This window comes from Convolutriloba macropyga, chromosome 12 (genome assembly GCF_964194025.1).
Source record: "Convolutriloba macropyga chromosome 12, txConMacr16.3, whole genome shotgun sequence".
NCBI lineage: Eukaryota > Metazoa > Xenacoelomorpha > Acoela > Convolutidae > Convolutriloba > Convolutriloba macropyga.
In genome coordinates this window covers 1419924-1442258 of record NC_134479.1, presented here as the reverse complement: position 1 = coordinate 1442258, position 22335 = coordinate 1419924, and the positions used below count along the sequence as shown (strand labels likewise).

At 35.2% G+C, this 22335-nt stretch overlaps 1 protein-coding gene across 1 annotated transcript in view; it reads left to right on the top strand.

Moving 5' to 3' along the window:
- LOC142350275 (ubiquitin conjugation factor E4 B-like) overlaps positions 1–22335 on the top strand; it is a 250124-nt gene that overhangs the window by 72620 nt on the left and 155169 nt on the right. The window contains exon 4 of the mRNA XM_075402058.1: positions 21519–21737. Within this exon, the coding sequence (XP_075258173.1) occupies positions 21519–21737 (219 nt within the window). The remainder of the gene's footprint in view (positions 1–21518; positions 21738–22335) is intronic.

Here is a 22335-nt window from a genome sequence, read left to right as displayed (position 1 = left end):
CCTTTTCTTTCTCATAGGTCCTCATTCTCCAATTTATAATTGATTCAGTTTGTTCGTTTGTAGTGTTGAAAAAGTTTTCAGCTTTTTACCGCCTTTTCTTTTTTATAGGTCCTCATTCTTCAGTTTATAAATGATTCAATTTTTTTGTTTGTGCTGTGCAAAAAAATTTTCAGCGCTTTTTTCCGCCTTTTCTTTCTCATAGCTCCTTTCTCCAGTTTATAACTGATTCAATTTGTTTGTTTGTGCTGTGCAAAAAAATTTTCAGCGCTTTTTACTGCCTTTTCTTTCTCATAGGTCCTCATTCTCCAGTTTATAATTGATTCAATTTTTTTGTCTATGCTGTGCAAAAAAATTTTCAGCGCTTTTTACCGCCTTTTCTTTTTCATAGGTCCTCATTCTCCAGTTTGTTATTGATTCAATTTGTTTGTCTGTGCTGTGCAAAAATTTTTTCAGCCTTTTTTACCGCCTTTTCTTTTCATAGGTCCTCATTCTCCAGTTTATATTTGATTCAATTTGTTTGTGCTGTGTAAAAAAATTTTTAAACGCTTTTTACCGCCTTTTCTTTTTCATAGGTCCTCATTCTGCAGTTTATAATTGTTTCAATTTGTTTGTCTGTGCTGTGCAAAAAATTTTCAGCGCTTTTTACCGCCTTTTCTTTTTCATAGGTCCTCATTCTCCAGTTTATAATTGATTCAATTTGTTTCTCCGTGCTGTGCAAAAAAATTTTACGCGCTTTTAACCGCCTATTCCTTTTCATAGTTCCTCATTCTCCAGCTTATAATTGATTCAATTTGTTTGTCTGTGCTGTGCAAAGAAATTTTCAGCGCTTTTTTACCGCCTTTCCTTTTTCATAGGTCCTCATTCTTCAGTTTATAATTGACTCAATTTGCTTGTTTGTGCTGTGCAAAAAATTTCTCAGCGCTTTTTACTGCCTTTTCTTTGTCATAGGTCCTCATTCTTCAGTTTATAATTGATTCAATATCTTTGTCTATGCTGTACAAAAAATTTTTCAGCGCTTTTTAGCGCCTTTTCTTTCTCATAGGTCCTCATTTTCCAGTTTATAATTAATTCAATTTTTTTGTCTATGCTGTGCAAAAAAATTTTCATCGCTTTTTACCGCCTTTTCTCATATGTCCTCATTCTCCAGTTTATAATTGATTCAATTTGTTTGTTTGTACTGTGCAAAAATTTTTCAGCTTTTTTACCGCCTTTTCTTTTTCATAGGTCCTCATTCTCCAGTTTATAATTGACTCAATTTGCTTGTTTGTGCTGTGCAAAAAATTTTTCAGCGCTTTTTACTGCCTTCTCTTTTTCATAGGTCCTCATTCTCCAGTTTATTATTGATTCAATTTGTTTGTCTGTGCTGTGCAAAAATTTTTTCAGCGCTTTCCTTTTCTTTTCATAGGTCCTCATTCTCCAGTTTATATTTGATTCAATTTGTTTGTCTGTGCTGTGTAAAAAAATTTTTAAACGCTTTTTACCGCCTTTTCTTTTTCATAGGTCCTCATTCTGCAGTTTATAATTGTTTCAATTTGTTTGTCTGTGCTGTGCAAAAAATTTTCAGCGCTTTTTACCGCCTTTTCTTCTTCATAGGTCCTCATTCTCCAGTTTATAATTGATTCAATTTGTTTCTCCGTGCTGTGCAAAAAAATTTTACGCGCTTTTAACCGCCTATTCATTTTCATAGTTTCTCATTCTCCAGTTTATAATTGATTCAATTTGTTTGTCTGTGCTGTGCAAAGAAATTTTCAGCGCTTTTTTACCGCCTTTTCTTTTTCATAGGTCCTCATTCTTCAGTTTATAATTGACTCAATTTGCTTGTTTGTGCTGTGCAAAAAATTTTTCAGCGCTTTTTACTGCCTTTTCTTTGTCATAGGTCCTCATTCTCCAGTTTATAATTGATTCAATATCTTTGTCTATGCTGTACAAAAAATTTTTCAGCGCTTTTTAGCGCCTTTTCTTTCTAATAGGTCCTCATTTTCCAGTTTATAATTGATTCAATTTTTTTGTCTGCTGTTCAAAAAAATTTTCAGCGCTTTTTACCGCCTTTTTTTTCATAGGTCCTCATTCTCCAGTTTATAATTGATTCAATTTGTTTCTCCGTGCTGTGCAAAAAAATTGTACGCGCTTTTTACCAACTTTTCTTTTTCATAGGTCCTCATTCTCCAGTTTATAAATGATTCAATTTGTTTGTCTGTGATGTGCAAAGAAATTTTCAGCGCTTTTTTACCGCCTTTTCTTTTTCATAGGTCCTCGTTCTTCAGTTTATAATTGACTCAATTTGCTTGTTTGTGCTGTGCAAAAAATTTTTCAGAGCTTTTTACTGCCTTTTCTTTCTCATAGGTCCTCATTCTTCAGTTTATAAATGATTCAATTTGTTTGTATGTGTTGTGCAAAAAGTTTTCAGCGCTTTTTTCCGCCTTTTCTTTCTCATAGCTCCTCTTTCTCCACTTTATAATTAATTCAATTTGTTTGTTTGTGCTGTGCGAAAAATTTTTCAGCGCTTTTTACTGCCTTTTCTTTCTCATAGGTCCTCATTCTCCAGTTTATAATTGATTCAATTTCTTTGTCTATGCTCTGCAAAAAAATTTTCAGCGCTTTTTACCGCCTTTTCTTTTTCATAGGTCCTCATTCTCCAGTTTATAAATGATTCAATTTGTTTGTCTGTGCTGTGCAAAGAAATTTTCAGCGCTTTTTTTACCGCCTTTTCTTTTTCATAGGTCCTCATTCTCCAGTTTATAATTGACTCAATTTGCTTGTTTGTGCTGTGCAAAAAATTTTTCAGCGCTTTTTACTGCCTTTTCTTTTTCATAGGTCCTCATTCTCCAGTTTATAATTGATTCAATATCTTTGTCTATGCTGTACAAAAAATTTTTCAGCGCTTTTTAGCGCCTTTTCTTTCTCATAGGTCCTCATTTTCCAGTTTATAATTGATTCAATTTTTTTGTCTATGCTGTGCAAAAAAATTTTCAGCGCTTTTTACCGCCTTTTCTTTTTCATAGGTCCTCATTCTCCAGCTTATAATTGGTTCAATTTGTTTCTCCGTGCTGTGCAAAAAAATTTTACGCGCTTTTTACCGACTTTTCTTTTTCATAGGTCTTCATTCTTCAGTTTATAAATGATTCAATTTGTTTGTCTGTGCTGTGCAAAGAAATTTTCAGCGCTTTTTTACCGCCTTTTCTTTTTCATAGGTCCTCGTTCTTCAGTTTATAATTGACTCAATTTGCTTGTTTGTGCTGTCCAAAAAATTTTTCAGCGCTTTTTACCGCCTTTTCTTTTTCATAGGTCCTCATTCTCCAGTTTATAATTGGTTCAATTTGTTTCTCCGTGCTGTGCAAAAAAATTTTACGCGCTTTTTACCGACTTTTCTTTTTCATAGGTCTTCATTCTTCAGTTTATAAATGACTCAATTTGTTTGTCTGTGCTGTGCAAAGAAATTTTCAGCGCTTTTTTACCGCCTTTTCTTTCTCATAGGTCTTCATTCTTCAGTTTATAAATGATTCAATTTGTTTGTATGTGTTGTGCAAAAAAATTTTCAGCGCGTTTTTCCGCCTTTTCTTTCTCATAGCTCCTCTTTCTCCACTTTATAATTAATTCAATTTGTTTGTTTGTGCTGTGCAAAAAATTTTTCAGCGCTTTTTACTGCCTTTTCTTTCTCATAGGTCCTCATTCTCCAGTTTATAATTGATTCAATTTTTTTGTCTATGCTCTTTAAAAAAATTTTCAGCGCTTTTTACCGCCTTTTCTTTTTCATAGGTCCTCATTCTCCAGTTTATAAATGATTCAATTTGTTTGTCTGTGCTGTGCAAAGAAATTTTCAGCGCTTTTTTACCGCCTTTTCTTTTTCATAGGTCCTCATTCTCCATTTATAATTGACTCAATTTGCTTGTTTGTGCTGTGCAAAAAATTTTTCAGCGCTTTTTACTGCCTTTTCTTTTTCATAGGTCCTCATTCTCCAGTTTATAATTGATTCAATATCTTTGTCTATGCTGTGCAAAAAATTTTTCAGCGCTTTTTAGCGCCTTTTCTTTCTCATAGGTCCTCATTTTCCAGTTTATAATTGATTCATTTTGTTAATCTGTGCTGTGCAAAAAATTTTTCAGCGCTTTTTACTGCCTTTTCTTTTTCATAGGTCCTCATTCTCCAGTTTATAATTGATTCAATATCTTTGTCTATGCTGTGCAAAAAATTTTTCAGCGCTTTTTAGCGCCTTTTCTTTCTCATAGGTCCTCATTCTCCAGTTTATAATTGATTCAATTTTTTTGTCTATGCTCTGCAAAAAAATTTTCAGCGCTTTTTACCGCCTTTTCTTTTTCATAGGTCCTCATTCTCCAGTTTATAAATGATTCAATTTGTTTGTCTGTGCAAAGAAATTTTCAGCGCTTTTTTACCGCCTTTTCTTTTTCATAGGTCCTCATTCTCCAGTTTATAATTGACTCAATTTGCTTGATTGTGCTGTGCAAAAAATTTTTCGGCGCTTTTTACTGCCTTTTCTTTTTCATAGGTCCTCATTCTCCAGTTTATAATTGATTCAATATCTTTGTCTATGCTGTGCAAAAAATTTTTCAGCGCTTTTTAGCGCCTTTTCTTTCTCATAGGTCCTCATTTTCCAGTTTATAATTGATTCATTTTGTTAATCTGTGCTGTGCAAAAAATTTTTCAGCGCTTTTTACCGCCTTTTCTTTCTCATAGGTCCTCACTCTCCAGTTTATAAGTGATTCAATTTGTTTGTCTTTGCTGTGCAAAAAAATTTTCAGCACTTTTTACCGCCTTTTCTTTTTCATACGTCCTCATTCTCCAGTTTATAATTAACTCAATTTGTTTGTCTGTGCTGTGCAAAAAAAATTCGCGCTTTTTACCGCCTCTTCTTTCTCATAGGTCCTCATTCTCAAGTTTATAATTGATTCAATTTGTTTGTCTATGCTGTGCAAAAAATATTTCAGTGCTTTTTCCCGCCTTTTCTTTTCTTTTTCATAGGTCCTAATTCTCCAGTTTATAATTGATTCAATTTGTTTGTCTGTGCTGTGCAAAAATTTTTCAGCGCTTTTCACTGCCTTTTCTTTTTCATAGGTCCTTATTCTCCAGTTTATAATTGTTTCAATTTGTTTGTCTGTGCTGTGCAAAAAATTACAGCGCTTTTTACCGCCTTTTCTTTTTCATAGGTCCTCATTCTCCAGTTTATAATTGATTCAATTTGTTTCTCCGTGCTGTGCAAAAAAAATTTACGCGCTTTTTACCGCCTATTCTTTTTGATAGGTCCTCATTCTCCAGTTTATAATTGATTCAATTTGTTTGTTTGTGCTGTGCAAAAATTTTTTCATCGCTTTTTACCGCCTTTTCTTTCTCATAGGTCCTCATTCTCCAGTTTATAATTAATTCAATTTGTTTGTTTGTACTGTGCAAAAATTTTTCAGCTTTTTACCGCCTTTTTTTTTATAGGTCCTCATTCTTCAGTTTATAAATGATTCAATTTGTTTGTCTGTGCTGTGAAGAAAATTTTCAGCGCTTTTTTCCGCCTTTTCCTTCTCATAGCTCCTTTCTTCAGTTTATAATTGATTCAATTTGTTTGTTTGCTGTGCAAAAAATTTTTCAGCGCTTTTTACTGCCTTTTCTTCCTCATAGGTCCTCATTCTCCAGTTTATAAATGATTCAATTTTTTGTCTATGCTGTGCAAAAAAATTTTCAGCGCTTTTTACCGCCTTTTCTTTTTCATCGGTCCTCATTCTCCAGTTTATAATTGATTCAATTTGTTTGTCTGTGCTGTGCAAAAATTTTTTCAGCGCTTTTTACCGCCTTTTCTTTTCATAGGTCCTCATTCTCCAGTTTATAATTGATTCAGTTTGTTTGTGCTGTGTAAAAAATTTTTCAGCGCTTTTTACCGCCTTTTCTTTTTCATAGGTCCTCATTCTCCAGTTTATAATTGTTTCAATTTGTTTGTCTGTGCTGTGCAAAAAATTTTCAGCGGTTTTTACCGCCTTTTCTTTTTCATAGGTCCTCATTCTCCAGTTTATAATTGATTGAATTTGTTTCTCCGTGCTGTGCAAAAAAATTAACGCGCTTTTTACCGTCTATTCTTTATCATAGGTCCTCATTCTCCAGTTTATAATTGATTCAATTTGTTTGTTTGTGCTGTGCAAAAATTTTTTCATCGCTTTTTACCGCCTTTTCTTTCTCATAGGTCCTCATTCTCCAGTTTATAATTGATTCAATTTGTTTGTTTGTACTGTGCAAAAATTTTTCAGCTTTTTACCGCTTTTTCTTTCTCATAGGTCCTCATTCTCCAGTTTATAATTGATTCAATTTGTTTGTTTGTACTGTGCAAAAATTTTTCAGCTTTTTACAGCTTTTTCTTTTTTATAGGTCCTCATTCTTCAGTTTATAAATGATTCAATTTGTCTGTGCCCTGCAAAAAAATTTTTCAGCGCTTTTTACTGCCTTTTCTTTCTCATAGGTCCTCATTCTCCAGTTCATAATTGTTTCAATTTTTTTGTCTATGCTGTGCAAAAAAATTTTCAGCGCTTTTTACGGCCTTTTCTTTTTCATAGGTCCTCATTCTCCAGTTTATAATTGATTCAATTTGTTTCTCCGTGCTGTGCAAAAAAGTTTTACGCGCTTTTTACCGACTTTTCTTGTTCATAGGTCCTCATTCTCCAGTTTATAATTGATTCAATTTGTTTGTTTGTGCTGTGCAAAAAAATTTTCAGCGCTTTTTACGGCCTTTTCTTTTTCATAGGTCCTCATTCTCCAGTTTATAATTGATTCAATTTGTTTCTCCGTGCTGTGCAAAAAAATTTTACGCGCTTTTTATCGACTTTTCTTGTTCATAGGTCCTCATTCTCCAGTTTATAATTGATTCAATTTGTTTGTTTGTGCTGTGCAAAAAATTTTCAGCGCTTTTTACCGCCTTTTCTTTCTCATAGCTCCTCTTTCTTCAGTTTATAATTGATTCAATTTGTTTGTTTGTGCTGTGCAAAAAATTTTTCAGCGCTTTTTACTGCCTTTTCTTTCTCATAGGTCCTCATTCTCCAGTTTATAAATGATTCAATTTTTTGTCTATGCTGTGCAAAAAAATTTTCAGCGCTTTTTACCGCCTTTTCTTTTTCATCGGTCCTCATTCTCCAGTTTATAATTGATTCAATTTGTTTGTCTGTGCTGTGCAAAAAATTTTCAGCGCTTTTTTTCGCCTTTTCTTTTTCATAGGTTCTCATTCTCCAGTTTATATTTGATTCAATTTGTTTGTCTGTGCTGTGTAAAAAAAATTTTTCAGCGCTTTTTACCGCCTTTTCTTTTTCATAGGTCCTCATTCTTCAGTTTATAAATGATTCAATTTGTTTGTCTGTGCTGTGAAAAAAATTTTCAGCGCTTTTTTCCGCCTTTTCTTTCTCATAGCTCCTTTCTCCAGTTTATAATTGATTCAATTTGTTTGTTTGCTGTGCAAAAAATTTTTCAGCGCTTTTTACTGCCTTTTCTTTCTCATAGGTCCTCATTCTCCAGTTTATAAATGATTCAATTTTTTGTCCATGCTGTGCAAAAAAATTTTCAGCGCTTTTTACCGCCTTTTCTTTTTCATCGGTCCTCATTCTCCAGTTTATAATTGATTCAATTTGTTTGTCTGTGCTGTGCAAAAATTTGTTCAGCGCTTTTTACCGCCTTTTCTTTTCATAGGTCCTCATTCTCCAGTTTATAATTGATTCAGTTTGTTTGTGCTGTGTAAAAAATTTTTCAGCGCTTTTTACCGCCTTTTCTTTTTCATAGGTCCTCATTCTCCAGTTTATAATTGTTTCAATTTGTTTGTCTGTGCTGTGCAAAAAATTTTCAGCGGTTTTTACCGCCTTTTCTTCTTCATAGGTCCTCATTGTCCAGTTTATAATTGATTCAATTTGTTTCTCCGTGCTGTGCAAAAAAATTAACGCGCTTTTTACCGTCTATTCTATATCATAGGTCCTCATTCTCCAGTTTATAATTGATTCAATTTGTTTGTTTGTGCTGTGCAAAAATTTTTTCATCGCTTTTTACCGCCTTTTCTTTCTCATAGGTCCTCATTCTCCAGTTTATAATTGATTCAATTTGTTTGTTTGTACTGTGCAAAAATTTTTCAGCTTTTTACCGCTTTTTCTTTTTTATAGGTCCTCATTCTTCAGTTTATAAATGATTCAATTTGTCTGTGCCCTGCAAAAAAATTTTTCAGCGCTTTTTACTGCCTTTTCTTTCTCATAGGTCCTCATTCTCCAGTTCATAATTGATTCAATTTTTTTGTCTATGCTGTGCAAAAAAATTTTCAGCGCTTTTTACGGCCTTTTCTTTTTCATAGGTCCTCATTCTCCAGTTTATAATTGATTCAATTTGTTTCTCCGTGCTCTGCAAAAAAATTTTACGCGCTTTTTACCGACTTTTCTTGTTCATAGGTCCTCATTCTCCAGTTTATAATTGATTCAATTTGTTTGTTTGTGCTGTGCAAAAAATTTTCAGCGCTTTTTACCGCCTTTTCTTTCTCATAGCTCCTCTTTCTTCAGTTTATAATTGATTCAATTTGTTTGTTTGTGCTGTGCAAAAAATTTTTCAGCGCTTTTTACTGCCTTTTCTTTCTCATAGGTCCTCATTCTTCAGTTTATAAATTATTCAATTTGTTTGTCTGTGCTGTGCAAAAAAAATTTCAGCGCTTTTTCCGCCCTTTCTTTCTCAAAGCTCCTCTTTCTCCAGTTTATAATTAATTCAATTTGTTTGTTTGTGCTGTGCAAAAAATTTTTCAGCGCTTTTTACTGCCTTTTCTTTCTCATAGGTCCTCATTCTCCAGTTTATAATTGATTCAATTTTTTTGTCTATGCTGTGCAAAAAAATTTTCAGCGCTTTTTACCGCCTTTTCTCTTTCATAGGTCCTCATTCTCCAGTTTATAAATGATTCAATTTGTTTGTGCTGTGCAAAGAAATTTTCAGCGCTTTTTTACCGCCTTTTCTTTTTCATAGGTCCTCATTCTGCAGTTTATAATTGACTCAATTTGCTTGTTTGTGCTGTGCAAAAAATTTTTCAGCGCTTTTTACTGCCTTTTCTTTGTCATAGGTCCTCATTCTCCAGTTTATAATTGATTCAATATCTTTGTCTATGCTGTACAAAAAAGTTTTCAGCGCTTTTTAGCGCCTTTTCTTTCTCATAGGTCCTCATTTTCCAGTTTATAATTGATTCCTTTTGTTAATCTGTGCTGTGCAAAAAAATTTTACGCGCTTTTAACCGCCTATTCCTTTTCATAGTTCCTCATTCTCCAGTTTATAATTGATTCAATTTGTTTGTCTGTGCTGTGCAAAGAAATTTTCAGCGCTTTTTTACCGCCTTTCCTTTTTCATAGGTCCTCATTCTTCAGTTTATAATTGACTCAATTTGCTTGTTTGTGCTGTGCAAAAAATTTTTCAGCGCTTTTTACTGCCTTTTCTTTGTCATAGGTCCTCATTATCCAGTTTATAATTGATTCAATATCTTTGTCTATGCTGTACAAAAAATTTTTCAGCGCTTTTTAACGCCTTTTTCATACGTCCTCATTCTCCAGTTTATAATTAACTCAATTTGTTTGTCTGCTGTGCAAAAAGTTTTTCAGCGCCTTTTCCCGCCTTTTCTTTCTCATAGGTCGTAATTCTCAGGTTTATAATTGATTCAATTTGTTTGTCTGTACTCTGCAAAATTTTCAGCGCGTTTTACAACGTCGGTTAATTTTTTCAACGTCGGTTGAACTGTTTTTGTACAGGTGATAATCAAAAATTTTTATTTGTGGGGGTTATTGTTTTCTCTTGCAGAGTTATGGATAAGAAAACTCCCTATTCGATTGATTCTTCATTGGAAGGATATATTCTTAGCGTGATGAAAACAGTAGACAAAACCTCAGCTGCTCAGCAAGTTTTTCTGAGGTTTAAAATTCGAAGTCTGGAATTTGTTTCAACCTTAATCTTCTACCTGAACTCGAGAAAGCGGAAAGCGACGCTATAAATCGAACTTTTACTGGTCTCAAGAAGCCAAAGTCGCGGACTACAGTTGTACTTGGCCAGTCGGCAACAATTGCGGAGAAAATTCTGGCGTTCTGTAGGCTTACATCTTTCAATAGCTCTTCAGAAGAATTGAATAAATGCTTTTTGGTGGGCATCTTGTCGATAACGTCTCCAATAAACACAGCCAACGATAAGTCGTTTTTTCGTTTTTTGGCTTCCAGTGCAGATGAAATTTTGCAGTTCATAGTTTTTGATGTTACCTACTATAATAAAGTTGTCCAAATGTATATTGATGGATCTCAAATTGAATTTTTTGCGAAGACAACTGTACAGAAGTTTGGACCTTTCTCACAATATGCGATAAATCAGCCTGCTTCCGTAGTCGTCAAAGGTAGTTATACGTTTCGTTCAGATGAAACCGAAACGTTTTTATATGCGAGGAGACTTTTTGGAAAGTCTTTGTCTTTGTCGTGCTTGTTCAAGGAAACTGTTTCCTGTATTGCGTTAGCAATCGAAAAAGCGCCGTTGGTATTGTCTGACGGTGAACATAGAGTTTTGAGGTACCGTTTCTACGAACCGTTTGACAATGAAGATTTTGTAGCAAAAATACAATCATCATCTGGCATCACCATAGAATCGGGACAGATGTATCTTCTTTTCGGATATAAGAAGAAATATCCGGACGACAGCTTATTTTTGGTAATTTCTAAAGGTTTCCTTTAAGATTTTGAGTGTCTTAAGTTTTTTATTTTTTTATTTGTCTAGGTTAACAAAGCCTCAAAGTACACAATGCTTAAGGTTGCCACTCAAGCATCCGGTGTTATCAACGATGTAAAATTTTCCTCTATAAAATATGTTCATCGATTGAGATGCAGAAATGGCTTATGCTGCTATGTGAACGAAACAGACAGTCTGCTTGGTTCAAATTCTGATCAGTTCATCAAGTGCTCAATGTGTGGTTTTACATCTGTTGTGTCTACAGGTGCTCTCAACAAATGTCGAGCCGTTTTCGGAATTATTGGAGGCAAAATATTGCAAATTCCTTTGGCCTGTATACCTGAAAACTGCAATGTATTCAATTACTTTCTAAATTCTAAGTTCAACATTGTGCAAATAAATGGGGAAATTGAGGACCTCAGCTTAATTGAATAGTTTTTCTTAAAATTTGTTCCGCTGTTTAGTCTAATTTTGGCATGATCGATGGCATAGATTTTTTGTCTATAATTTTTTTAATGTCGTAATATAATTTTACACTGCTTGTAACTTCTCATATTATTTATAATGCTGGTTTCTAGCTTCGAACAGTTCAAATAGTTTTAAATTTTTGCCATAGATCAAATGTTAATATTAATTGCTCATATGTCTTCTTAGTTCATGTCTAGTTTGTCCATCTTCTCTGTAGTTTTGTGTGGTTATTGGCAATTAATATTATACCTGCAGTTGGTTCAACAGTATTTTGTTCTCTCAAATACTTTGCATTTTAATAGACAGACTGTTATCTGAACTATTTAATTTCAAATTGTTTTCACTTAAATGTTTTTGACAGAACGTTACAGATACTCAACCCTGATAAAAGCATTGCAAAGCCCATGTCTTTGTAAATGTATGAGTTCGTCATCATCTAATCCTGGACTTGCCATAAATAAAGTTAATGCCATAAGATCATTATTTCAGATAGTTACAAAATGGTTTTGAAGTAACTGGAAACTGCTCATCATGTTGTGCGATAATTAAACCTATTTTCAATAAGCCTGATTTCATGAATTGTAAGTATAAGCCAAAGTTACAATAAGCCTGATTTCTTGAAAATATGTTTTTTCTTTTAATAGTCTGCTAATTATCGCATAACTTTCTGCATCTGAGTCGACAAGCCGCACTGCCTGCTGTGAAGTTCAAATCGTTACAGCTATTTCAAATACGGTTTTCTCTATTCTAAGGTTTGTTAAAAACACTCACCTAAAAGGTCTAATAGTTTATTGTTTATTTGGACGTCAGTTATATTTGGTATTTCTTGCTTCGGATGACACTTTTGCAGTCAACTCAAATTTGTGATGTTAATAAATAGTTTTGAACACAATGTAACATGTTGCCCATTTACTTTGTTTGTTTTAGCACTTCATTTCATTCCTAAGTATTCTGGTGTTATTCTTGCTCTTAGTTACGTTCAACAATGTCTCCAGGATAATTTTGAGCAATTTGGAAAACCTAGTTTCATACAGGTTTTCTAACTGTTATATTTCTAACTGTCGAATTAGCAAAGCAACTACTGTCCTAATGTTCCATTTTGTTTCCTCTGCATTTAACTTAACGGCTTTCTTGGAAAACCTAGTTTCATAAAGGTTTTCCAACTCTTCCTGCTGTTTCGTTTAATTTGCTCTGCATTTTACCTAGGAGCTTTTTGTCCCCTATTTAGAGAAATCTTCGGCTTCTACGGCTTTTCTACTTCTACGTATCCTATTTATTAGTTAAATAGTGTTATTCTTTAAGAAAATATATTCCATTTTTCGAAATCTTTCAAAAATAAATCTAAACATGGAGTTCGACTTATCAATTACGTTGCTTGCTATCTGGAAGCATTTCGAACAAAAAGTTCGTAACAAGACTATTTTGTAGTCTTCGTTCCTTCAATATATTTACCTTTAATTTCTTACCTTCTTCAGTTATGAACTTTGCTGGACATTACTTATCTCTTCATCCCTATCAACCTGCTGCTAACAACGCCGTTTTTCGGCTATTAAGCTTGGATCAGCAAGCGCAATTATGCTCATTATTGCAGCTACCTCTTCGTGCACCTTTCAGCAATTTTGATGGTATTGTCCCCCTGTCGCAATTACAGCCTGTTCCATCTTTTGTTCCTCATGATGGAAACTGTTTGATCACCAGTATTTGTCGGGTCTTAACGGGCGAGGTAACAGACCATTATGTCCTGAGATCAATTATTTGTCAAGCCCTGTATACATACCAAGCATTCCTTTTCCCCTACGACGGGTGTGCTAGTGCTTCCGAGTATCTAGCAAGATCAAAAATGTTTGCCAATGCAGAATGGGGTGGCGATTTAGAGATTCTAACGTTTTGCTTCCTTACTGGCTGCGAGGTCTTTGTTTGCGATGCTTATCTGGGCTGGATTGTTTACAGTAGTCCTTTCTTTCAAAATGAAGTTTCGATTTATCTTCTTCTACAAAATTTTCATTATCAACCAGTTTCCGGTCACAACCGAATCCCTGTAATTTATCCTATACCGCAAGTCTTAAATAATACAGTACCGACAACTCCGTCAGTCAATCAAAGTTGCTCTGCGTTTGCGAGCAATTCGTCAGAAATATCTGATGTCCGGTCAGAATTAACAAAACAAGCGATCTACTATCAAAAAAACAAAGACAAAATGAACCAGAAGAGGAGGCAAAATTACCATGCAAAGAAAATTGCCATTGCTAGCCAAAATGATCTGAGTGGTAACCATTTGAACTCATTTGAAAGAAATAAGGAGTCCCATTTCCGACAAAAGAGACTCCAACGTTTGGAGATCAAAAAACAGAAGACTAAGGAAAAGCAAACGAACCTCAGGAAACAAACCCGCGAGAGAAAATACGCAAATGGTATCAAGAAAACAAAGATACTGCAAACGCGAAAAGACGTGAAAGATACAAAAACGACGATGCTTACAGGGCTTCCCAGAAGAAGCGAGTCTCGGAAAGCACGACAAGGCAAAAAAATCTTCTCAAAGTGCGGCAATGGTTGTCGAATCGGATCAATAAAACAAAAAATTGTTTGCGATCATTAAGAAGATTCAAATTAGAGGAGTTTAGAGAAAAAACAGAAAAGCTGCTCTAAAACGATTCCAAATTCCCAAGCTGAGAGAAGAAAATCTGCTCAGATCAAAAAAACGATTTGAAAACCCTACTATCAACAATTTGAATCAAGTGAGAAGTCAGCGAAGGTATCACGAAAACAAAATTTCAGAACCCGAAATTTTAATCCAAAAATGGCGCAATTTTTTGAACGATTCCCCCTTACAATTTGTGTGCACCAGCTGCGAGCAGCTTTTTTCACGTAAGCAAGTTGTCCTGTATTCCACTGCTCTTAATTCCATTGCTGCTGTACTTAACTCTAATGTACAACTCCCAAATTGTCTAAGTGTGGAGAGCAAACGATGGATATGTAAAACTTGTGACAAGAATCTCCGAAAAGAACGAATCCCCCCACATTCTGTTTTGAATGGTGTCGGTCTAAACGTAGTACCAGATGTGCTGAAAGAATTGAATTTAATTGAGGAAAAATGCGTTTCGAAGCGCTGCCCTTTCGTAAATATCTACGAGAAACCCGGTGGACATTCGTGCTGTGCAAGTGGAATTGTAAATGTGCCCAATAGTTGCGAAAAAACTGTTCAGGAGATCCCCAGAGATATCTCGGACGACTTACTTCTTTTCAACTTCAAAAGAAGAATGAGCGATAAAAAACCCTATATAAGTATGTACGGTAAACCTAGTAAGGTTTTAAACGCAGCAAGAGCGTTGGTGGGAACCGATTTAATGAAATTATATGACGTGTCCTTCAATGAAAATTGGTACCCCCCTGTAATACAAGCACAGAATGCAGATGGCTACGAAGTCATCGAAGTCAGTAAAATTTTTTTTGAACAAATGGAAGATGAAGTGCTAACTGATGCTGACCCCAATGATTATGAAATGGCGCATCATGATACTGTTATTTTCAAAGAAAACCTTAAACCAGAAATAAATAAAGCTTTTTCGTACGCACCGTGTGAGGGTTTTGATCCATTAGCTATTTACCAGGATGAGCATTGCGAAGAACTGTCTTATCCATCGCTTTTTGCAGGACAAGCTCGCATGTCTAATCATGTTGTACCGCTTACCTACGGAGACTACTGCGTCATTGAATTGCGCCATAGAAATCGAATGTTTGCTAGACATGTTGAGAATATTTGTTTCAAAGTGAAAAAATTGCAAAGTCAACAGGTTTTTTCCAAAGCACATGCCGCGATGAAAAACGTGAAGGGAAAGCCTGAGAATGCCGGACAACTGAAAAATGGAGGAGTTTTTGAGTTGCTAAAAACAAATAAGGGGTATGATTTCCTGAAAAATCAACGACTCTCGCAGCCTTATTTTGCGAATATGAAAAAAAATTGCATGGCATGGGCACGGCAGCTGGGAAGGCTACAATTTTTCAAACCTTATCAATGCCAGAGGCCCATTGGCCTGACCTACTTCGTATTTTTCATCAGTTGTTATATCCGAATTCTGTGCCGCTATCTGACGAAGAACTACTGAGTTTGTCTTATGAGGAAAAATTGAAACTCATTAGAAGTGATCCAGTAACTATTGTTCGATTTTTCGATCAAAAGGTCGCCTGGTTTCTGGCTAATGTTCTGCAGACAGACAACAGCCCAATTGGACGTGTAAGTGATTACTTCGGTTGCGTCGAAGCGCAGTACAGAGGATCCCTTCATCTTCACATAATGTTGTTTGTCAAAGGTGCTCCTGATATTAGGTACAACGACGATCAAACAGTTGTTGAATACATCGATAAGTGCGTTTCAACTTCACTGACCATGCAGACAATAAACGGTGTTCAAATGTCTCAACAGGAGCAATTGATGCCCCAAAAGTGTCAGATGCACTCGCACAGAAAAAACTGCAGTGGGAAGTCTAATTCTTGTCGATATGGGTTCCCCAAACCACCTATGTCAAAAACAACTATACTGCGACCCCTTCCTAAGGATACAGATGAAAAAATTTTGAAAAGCCTACGCAAAAAACATCAACACGTAATGCAACTCGTCAAGGCACTACCTCGAGGTGCTGCCTCTACCTACAATTTCAGCGATTTTCTGAAGCTCTGTGGTCTAACTAGCGAACAGTATCTACTGGTTCTCAGAAGCGCGCTTGATAAGCCTGCCGTTTTCCTTGCTCGCGAGCCAAATGCTGTGATGGTAAATGGGTACTATCCTCTTATTTTATTGATGTGGCAAGCGAATATCGACACTCAATATATAATTGACATATACGCTGTGATAATGTATATTACTGCTTATATGACTAAACCAAACAAAGGAATGAGTCAATTGACTGAAAAGAGGAAGCAACTTATTGCAGCAGATCCTTCTGGGTGTTCGTTTAAAAACCTACATAAACTTGGAAATGCCTTTGTGCGGGGAAATGAAATTGGAATTCAGGAATGTGTTTGTCTTCTTCTTCGACAGCGCTTTGTGTACACTACACGAAGTGTAATTTTCATCAACACTAGCCTCATTGAACAGCGTAGTTATCGACTGAAATCAATGGAAGCCATTGAAAAGATGGAAGATGGTAATACAAATATTTATGAGACCAATCAGCAGATGAGGTATGTTTTGAGACCCGAAACATTGGAAAATGTTTGCCTCGCAGTTTTCATGTCCAAATATAGAATGTATTATGGTGAAAGAAAAATGAGGCAACCTCAAAATCCTCTTGAGTCAAGTGACAGAGAATCAGATAGCGAAGAGTCTTCTGGCAATTTGATCAAATTGAAAGATGGATCTCAAGTTCAAAAAATTAAGAATCCGGGAAGCTACAGAATCATCCGATCAGTTGGTTTTGGCATTCTCAAAGAACGAGAGGCTTATTTCCGTGAACAGTTATTGTTATATTGCCCGTATCGCTCGGAAGAGGATTGTGCTTTATTGAACGGTTGCACAACTTTCGAGGAAAGATATAATAAAGTAAAAACTATTGTCGAAAATAATAGAAAGGATTTTGAACCTTTCAGATATGACATCGAAAAGGCTCAAATTTTTCTCAATGAACTTCCAAACAATTTAGAGCTGGAAAATGTTGCTGCCCCAAATTTGAGGTGTTTAGATAATTTTGACGCCTGTCAAGATCTTGATCAAGGCCGAAAAGTCATATCACACCTTAAAGATTTACCGAATTTTACCGTTGAGAACCTTCCGTGTTTTATGGAAGAAGAGAAATTCTTGGAGCTTGTTGCCCTGTTGAATGCTGAGCAGAAAAGTTTTTTGCTCGAAATTTTAAACTACGAAAGGAAGCGTCTAGCAAAATGTAGTGTAGAAAAGATGTACCCTTTTGTCAGGAGGTGCTGGAACGGGCAAAACGTTACTTGTCAAATGTCTTTATCAGTGCCTCTTAAGATTGTTCAAATCAACCGAAATTGAGCCTCAAAAACCAACCGTATGCATTGGCGCATTCACGGCTGCAGCTGCGAGAAATGTAGGTGAGACCTTACATAGTCTGTTGGCTATACCACCCGACTCAGAGCGTGCTCTTGCAATGAGTTTTGAGACAGAATCCCGGCTCAGACAGCAGTATTCGCAATTGAAAGTTCTAATAATTGATGAAATATCGCTAGCTGGAAACTATTTTTTCCATATTATTGATTAGCGTCTGAGGAAAATAAAGAATTGTGATGAACCTTTTGGTGGCGTGACGGTAGTATGTGTCGGTGATCTCTTTCAACTACCGCCAGTAAAAGATTCGTACATCTTCAGTCGATCTTCGCGTATTAAAGATGTTCCTATTAACGATAACTTGTGGTCTCGCTTCAGATTGCACGAACTAACCAAGATAATGAGACAAAATGAGCAAGATTGGTGTCAACTTCTTAACAGACTGAGAGAAGGAAATCTGACTGATTGTGATTGGGATGTACTTAATAGTTTAAAAAAACAATCAGATTCCAGAAGGTTCTTTGCGTATCTGTGCGATCAGGAAAAATGTTGAAGCTTACAATGCTGAAGTAGTCAGTTGTTTTCCGGATCAAAAGTTTGAGGCAATAGCTACGGATAGAGTCAAAGATCATGCCCTTGATGAGAAAAGCTACCAGTCAATCCTTATGCGACTGAAGTCTCTGCCATCCTGTGAAACTGGTGGACTTCACTATTGTCTCAACTTAGTTCTCAACCAGCCCTACATGCTCACCGTTAACGTCAGCAAAGAGGATTCCATTATTAATGGAATGCTTGGTTACCTTCGAAAAATTGAGTTCTCTAATTGTCTTCCGTGTACCTTGTTTGTTGAGTTTCCAAACGACGAAAGTATTGGCGTTTACCGAAAAAGGTTTTATCAGACGAGATATCCAAACGAAACAGGAAACAACTGGGTGCCAATTAAGAGAGTCGTTCAGCAGTTCTTAGTGCCTAAATCGAAGTACAGCAAAACGACAATGACAGTGGAAAGGTGTCAATTTCCTTTAGAGTTCTGCGCTGCAACCACAATTTGCAAGTACCAAGGAAAATCAGCTCAAAGTTTGGAAATTGATCTGTCCGGGTATGCATTCAAAGGTGGTGCATACACTGCTCTGACTCGTTGTGTTACTAAAAACGGAAATTCAATTATTGGAGAACTTAAGAATAAGCATGTTTTACCTTCAAAGGATGTTATTGATGAAATGAAGTTACTACGAACTGAAAAACAAATTGTTTGTTCTTTACCATTACCCAATCCCTCAAAAACTACACTGAATTTAGTATACCATAATGTTTAAAGTATTCGGTTACATTTCAAAGTTATCAAAGCGTCTGCTATTTATCAAAAAGCTGACATTGTTTTTCTTTGCGAGACCTGGTTAAACTTGGGCCGAATCGTAATTCTCAGTTCATCAAACTCGACACTTTTTCGATTTTAGTATTTTGTACATCTGTTCTTTTTACTACCAATAGAATTGAAACGACGTGAAATGTCTGTTTCCACCATTAATTGGGTATTCCTTCTAAAATTCATATACTTCGAAATAAAAGAAAAGAAGCAAAATAATACAGAAGGAAACGATCGAAGGTGGAAACGATCGATGATATGTAACTGCTTCTTTTTTAATTATTAAATCTATGAAATATTTTTTATATATATATATATATATATATATATATATATATATAATATATGCTGCATACAAAATAGGCGAAATCATTGTGAAACCAGAACAAATTTATACTATTAGATAACTTACTATTAGATATATATATATATATATATATATATATATATATATATATATATATATATATATAATTAATTATATATTTAAAAATATATATTATTCAATTGTATAAAGTTGTTCTGGTTCCACAATGGTTTCGCTTGTTTTGCGTTAACTTGTTAACTAGTTATTTTTGTAATCAACGTGCTGAATTGATTTACTTATGATTGCCCCAATGTTTGTAGGCGATTCCTCTTTGTCCATCATCGGCCACAAAGTGACTCCAACAGCTTACAGAATTTCAAAGTTTCCCTGGTTAGGCAACTTTGTACCTTCAGACCTGACGTATTGGTTGGAGACTTCAATGTTGATCTATCTAAGAGAAATTGGCTAAGCAAATTGATGACCGACTGTAATTACTATCTACCCTACAATCAATCAACAACAAATGACAACACTTGCGTTGACGCTGTTTTTCTTTATAATCAACTGCAAAACTCGATCAATGTCTCTGTTCTTGATGAAGTGTTTAGCTTTCACAGGCCTGTTTATTGTAAATTCTCCACGCTTGCTTGAGTCCAAAACTCTTCCTTTTGTTTATCGAAATTAGTAAGATATTCAAGTATGCATTTAAATTCAATTATATTTGTTGAATTAAGTTTGTTCGTTAAAACTTTCTTCTTATCAAGTAGACGTATTTGAGAACACATGTTTGGTTTATTTGAGCACAGGTTTGGTTTATTTGATTAATTTGAGCTGGGAGGTTTTAGTTCACATGCGGCAGTTTAATTTCGTTTTTCGCTTTTTGCGTGGTTTAGTCTATGAATACGCTTTCAATTGTATGGCAGGACTTGTCGTGCTGCGATATTTTTACTTCATGAAATAAACTTCTGTTTCGCTTTACCTTAGTTATTAATAGCTTGTTCAACATTGTGTGAAATCGTTTTGACTTCTCTAGGCGAGTTTCACTTATCTCTAATTCTGCTCAGTGCTTTTATAAACCGCAGTTGATCAGCAAAACAATTCAAAATGAACAGAGTCAGTGTAAAAGATCAAAGTCAGAAATAGAAACAGGATAAACCCATAAAGGCCAATTTTAGATGCCCTCTACTTGAACTTTGTTCTTATAAGTTTTAGTTAACATGTCTAGTGCTTACTGGATTAGTATTGATACTACCCCTGTAGCCTCTCACTAAGAAAAAGGAGTTTGTTCAACTACGAAATGACATCAAAGTAATTCGCACTTAAAATGTTTTTGTACAAAAATCATTTTATCATTAATTTCTCTTCTTTCTATCTCAAATTGAGTTATGGGAATCAACGGCGACTATTTTTCGGCAATCTGCCGGGTATGTTTCTAATTGAAGGTTGTTTGAGAGCAGTTAATTGAAGCAGCAATAATTAATACAGATTCTTAATCAAAATCTAACTTTACAGATTCTTACGTAATACAGATTCGTAATCATTTTTTTAAAAAAGATTTTTTTCTGGTCTGTTTATTTAATCTTTTTGAGACTGCAGATCTACAAAGGTATTAGTGTTCTTCAATAATTTTACTCTCCTCAAAAGTGCGATTTTTTAAACAACTGAAGTTTGTTTTTTCAAAATTTTGTCCATCGCAGTTTGTCAAGTTTACGTCGCCTTCATCCATCAATATGAGGTATTTTTTTTTCCTATACCCATAAAAAAGTTTTTATAAATTAGAGTAACTTTCTACACATTTTTTCCTAATTCTTGCATAAATGGGCTTGAATTTATTTGGGGCTTGCATGTAGGGATTTCGACCACATCATGCACCGGTAAAAAACAATGTTTATTTCTTATCAAGGTCAATTTTTTCTAACGTCTTTGAGAAGTTTATTTTGAGAAAATATCAAAAATGCAGCAAGGGTTCTTCAAGCTCATCTCATTTCTCACCACTTCACCTACAATTAATCAAAAGGAGTATCGCTTGCGATATTAGACTACTAACACAACAACTGAACGCCTGATGCAATCTCTGATAAAGTTCCACAGGTCAGCTGTTACGCTTGTACTTTAGCCAGCAGCGGGCAGCTGTGTATGGGTGTATGGAAATGTTGCATCTCACTAATCAGTATAGTATGTGACAGACACCATTTCTAACACGAAAATAAACCATTCATAAGTTTTTTAGCAAAAAAAAATTAAGCTAAGGCTATTTTTCTGGCTCAGCTCATATCTTAACTGAAGCCATCTATTAATTTTGATATATCATTTTGGAGTGTCATATCAGAGGTGGTCTTTAATAAATATACAGCCGTTTGATTGAATTCTTGTATCAGTTGAAGCTGAAATGTAAATTCTATAATATTCATGTCGATTCACTCCTGATCTTGCTCACTTTTTTGTGTATCTGGGCTATCAATTAACGCATCGCTTGTCCATTCTCAGGAAAGACATTTTGTAGAAATTTCCTGAAAGTTCATCAGGAAGTTGGAACTTTGATTGATGAAAAAGAGGCATGCATTGTGCATTGGTGGATGGTGTGAATGCGAATTAAGTTAGAGAGAAGATTTGGATAACTAGGGACGCTACCGATAAGTGGAATCCTCATCGTATTGAACAGCTGTTAGCAGTTTGTGCGTTGGCAGGTGACCCTGGACAAAGTGGACCCGGACTATCTGGTGCACCCGAAGAGTCGCTTCAGTCTGGCAGATGAGTCCCTGATGAAGATGTCGTCTCCTCAGCTGAGCGAGTACCGCGAGTCTCTCAAAAGTGCCTCTGATCCCAGATTCCCTACGGAGTGCTTCTTCCTAACTCTCTATGGCACCCACATCTGCTTTATTCCCGCCATCAAGCATCACTTATTCGTAAGACACACTCCTGTCTTAATAGCCATGTCAGCATATTATTTGGTGCCTCTGCTTTTACGACTCAAAGAGGAGTTATTGTTTTGGTTTTTGAACTCCAAGGGCGTATTGTTAATGTGTACTTTTTAGAGTGATAAATTTGTTCAAGTGTGTTTAAAATGGTATAAATATTAATTTGTTTGTCAAAGAAATTTTATTTAGTTAAGACAAATTTCCTCCTGTTTTTTGCTTTCAATGGTCTCTTGCACACTCTCCTAATTGTCCATTTTCGGTCACTTCGAAAAAAATTGATATTTTGAAGTATTCTATTGGGTTTTTATGAGGAAACAATCGAGTGATTCAGGAGCCTATTGCAACTGAAAACGTGGTTATAGAAAAAATGTTGCTGTTCTTTCTCATTGTTGTTCATTGTGCCATATTTCGTTTGAGTCATCAGTGACTGTGCAGAAAATTATCGGAGTAGCCTTGGAGAATAGTTGTTCGAATGTTGCGTAACTTGTAGAGAATTGTTTTGAAAAAACAGGTTTGGAATATTCTCATCATTTTCCTTTTCCTCGGTTTTCTTTCTTTTTATCGTTTCCTTTATTCTGTCGATCAT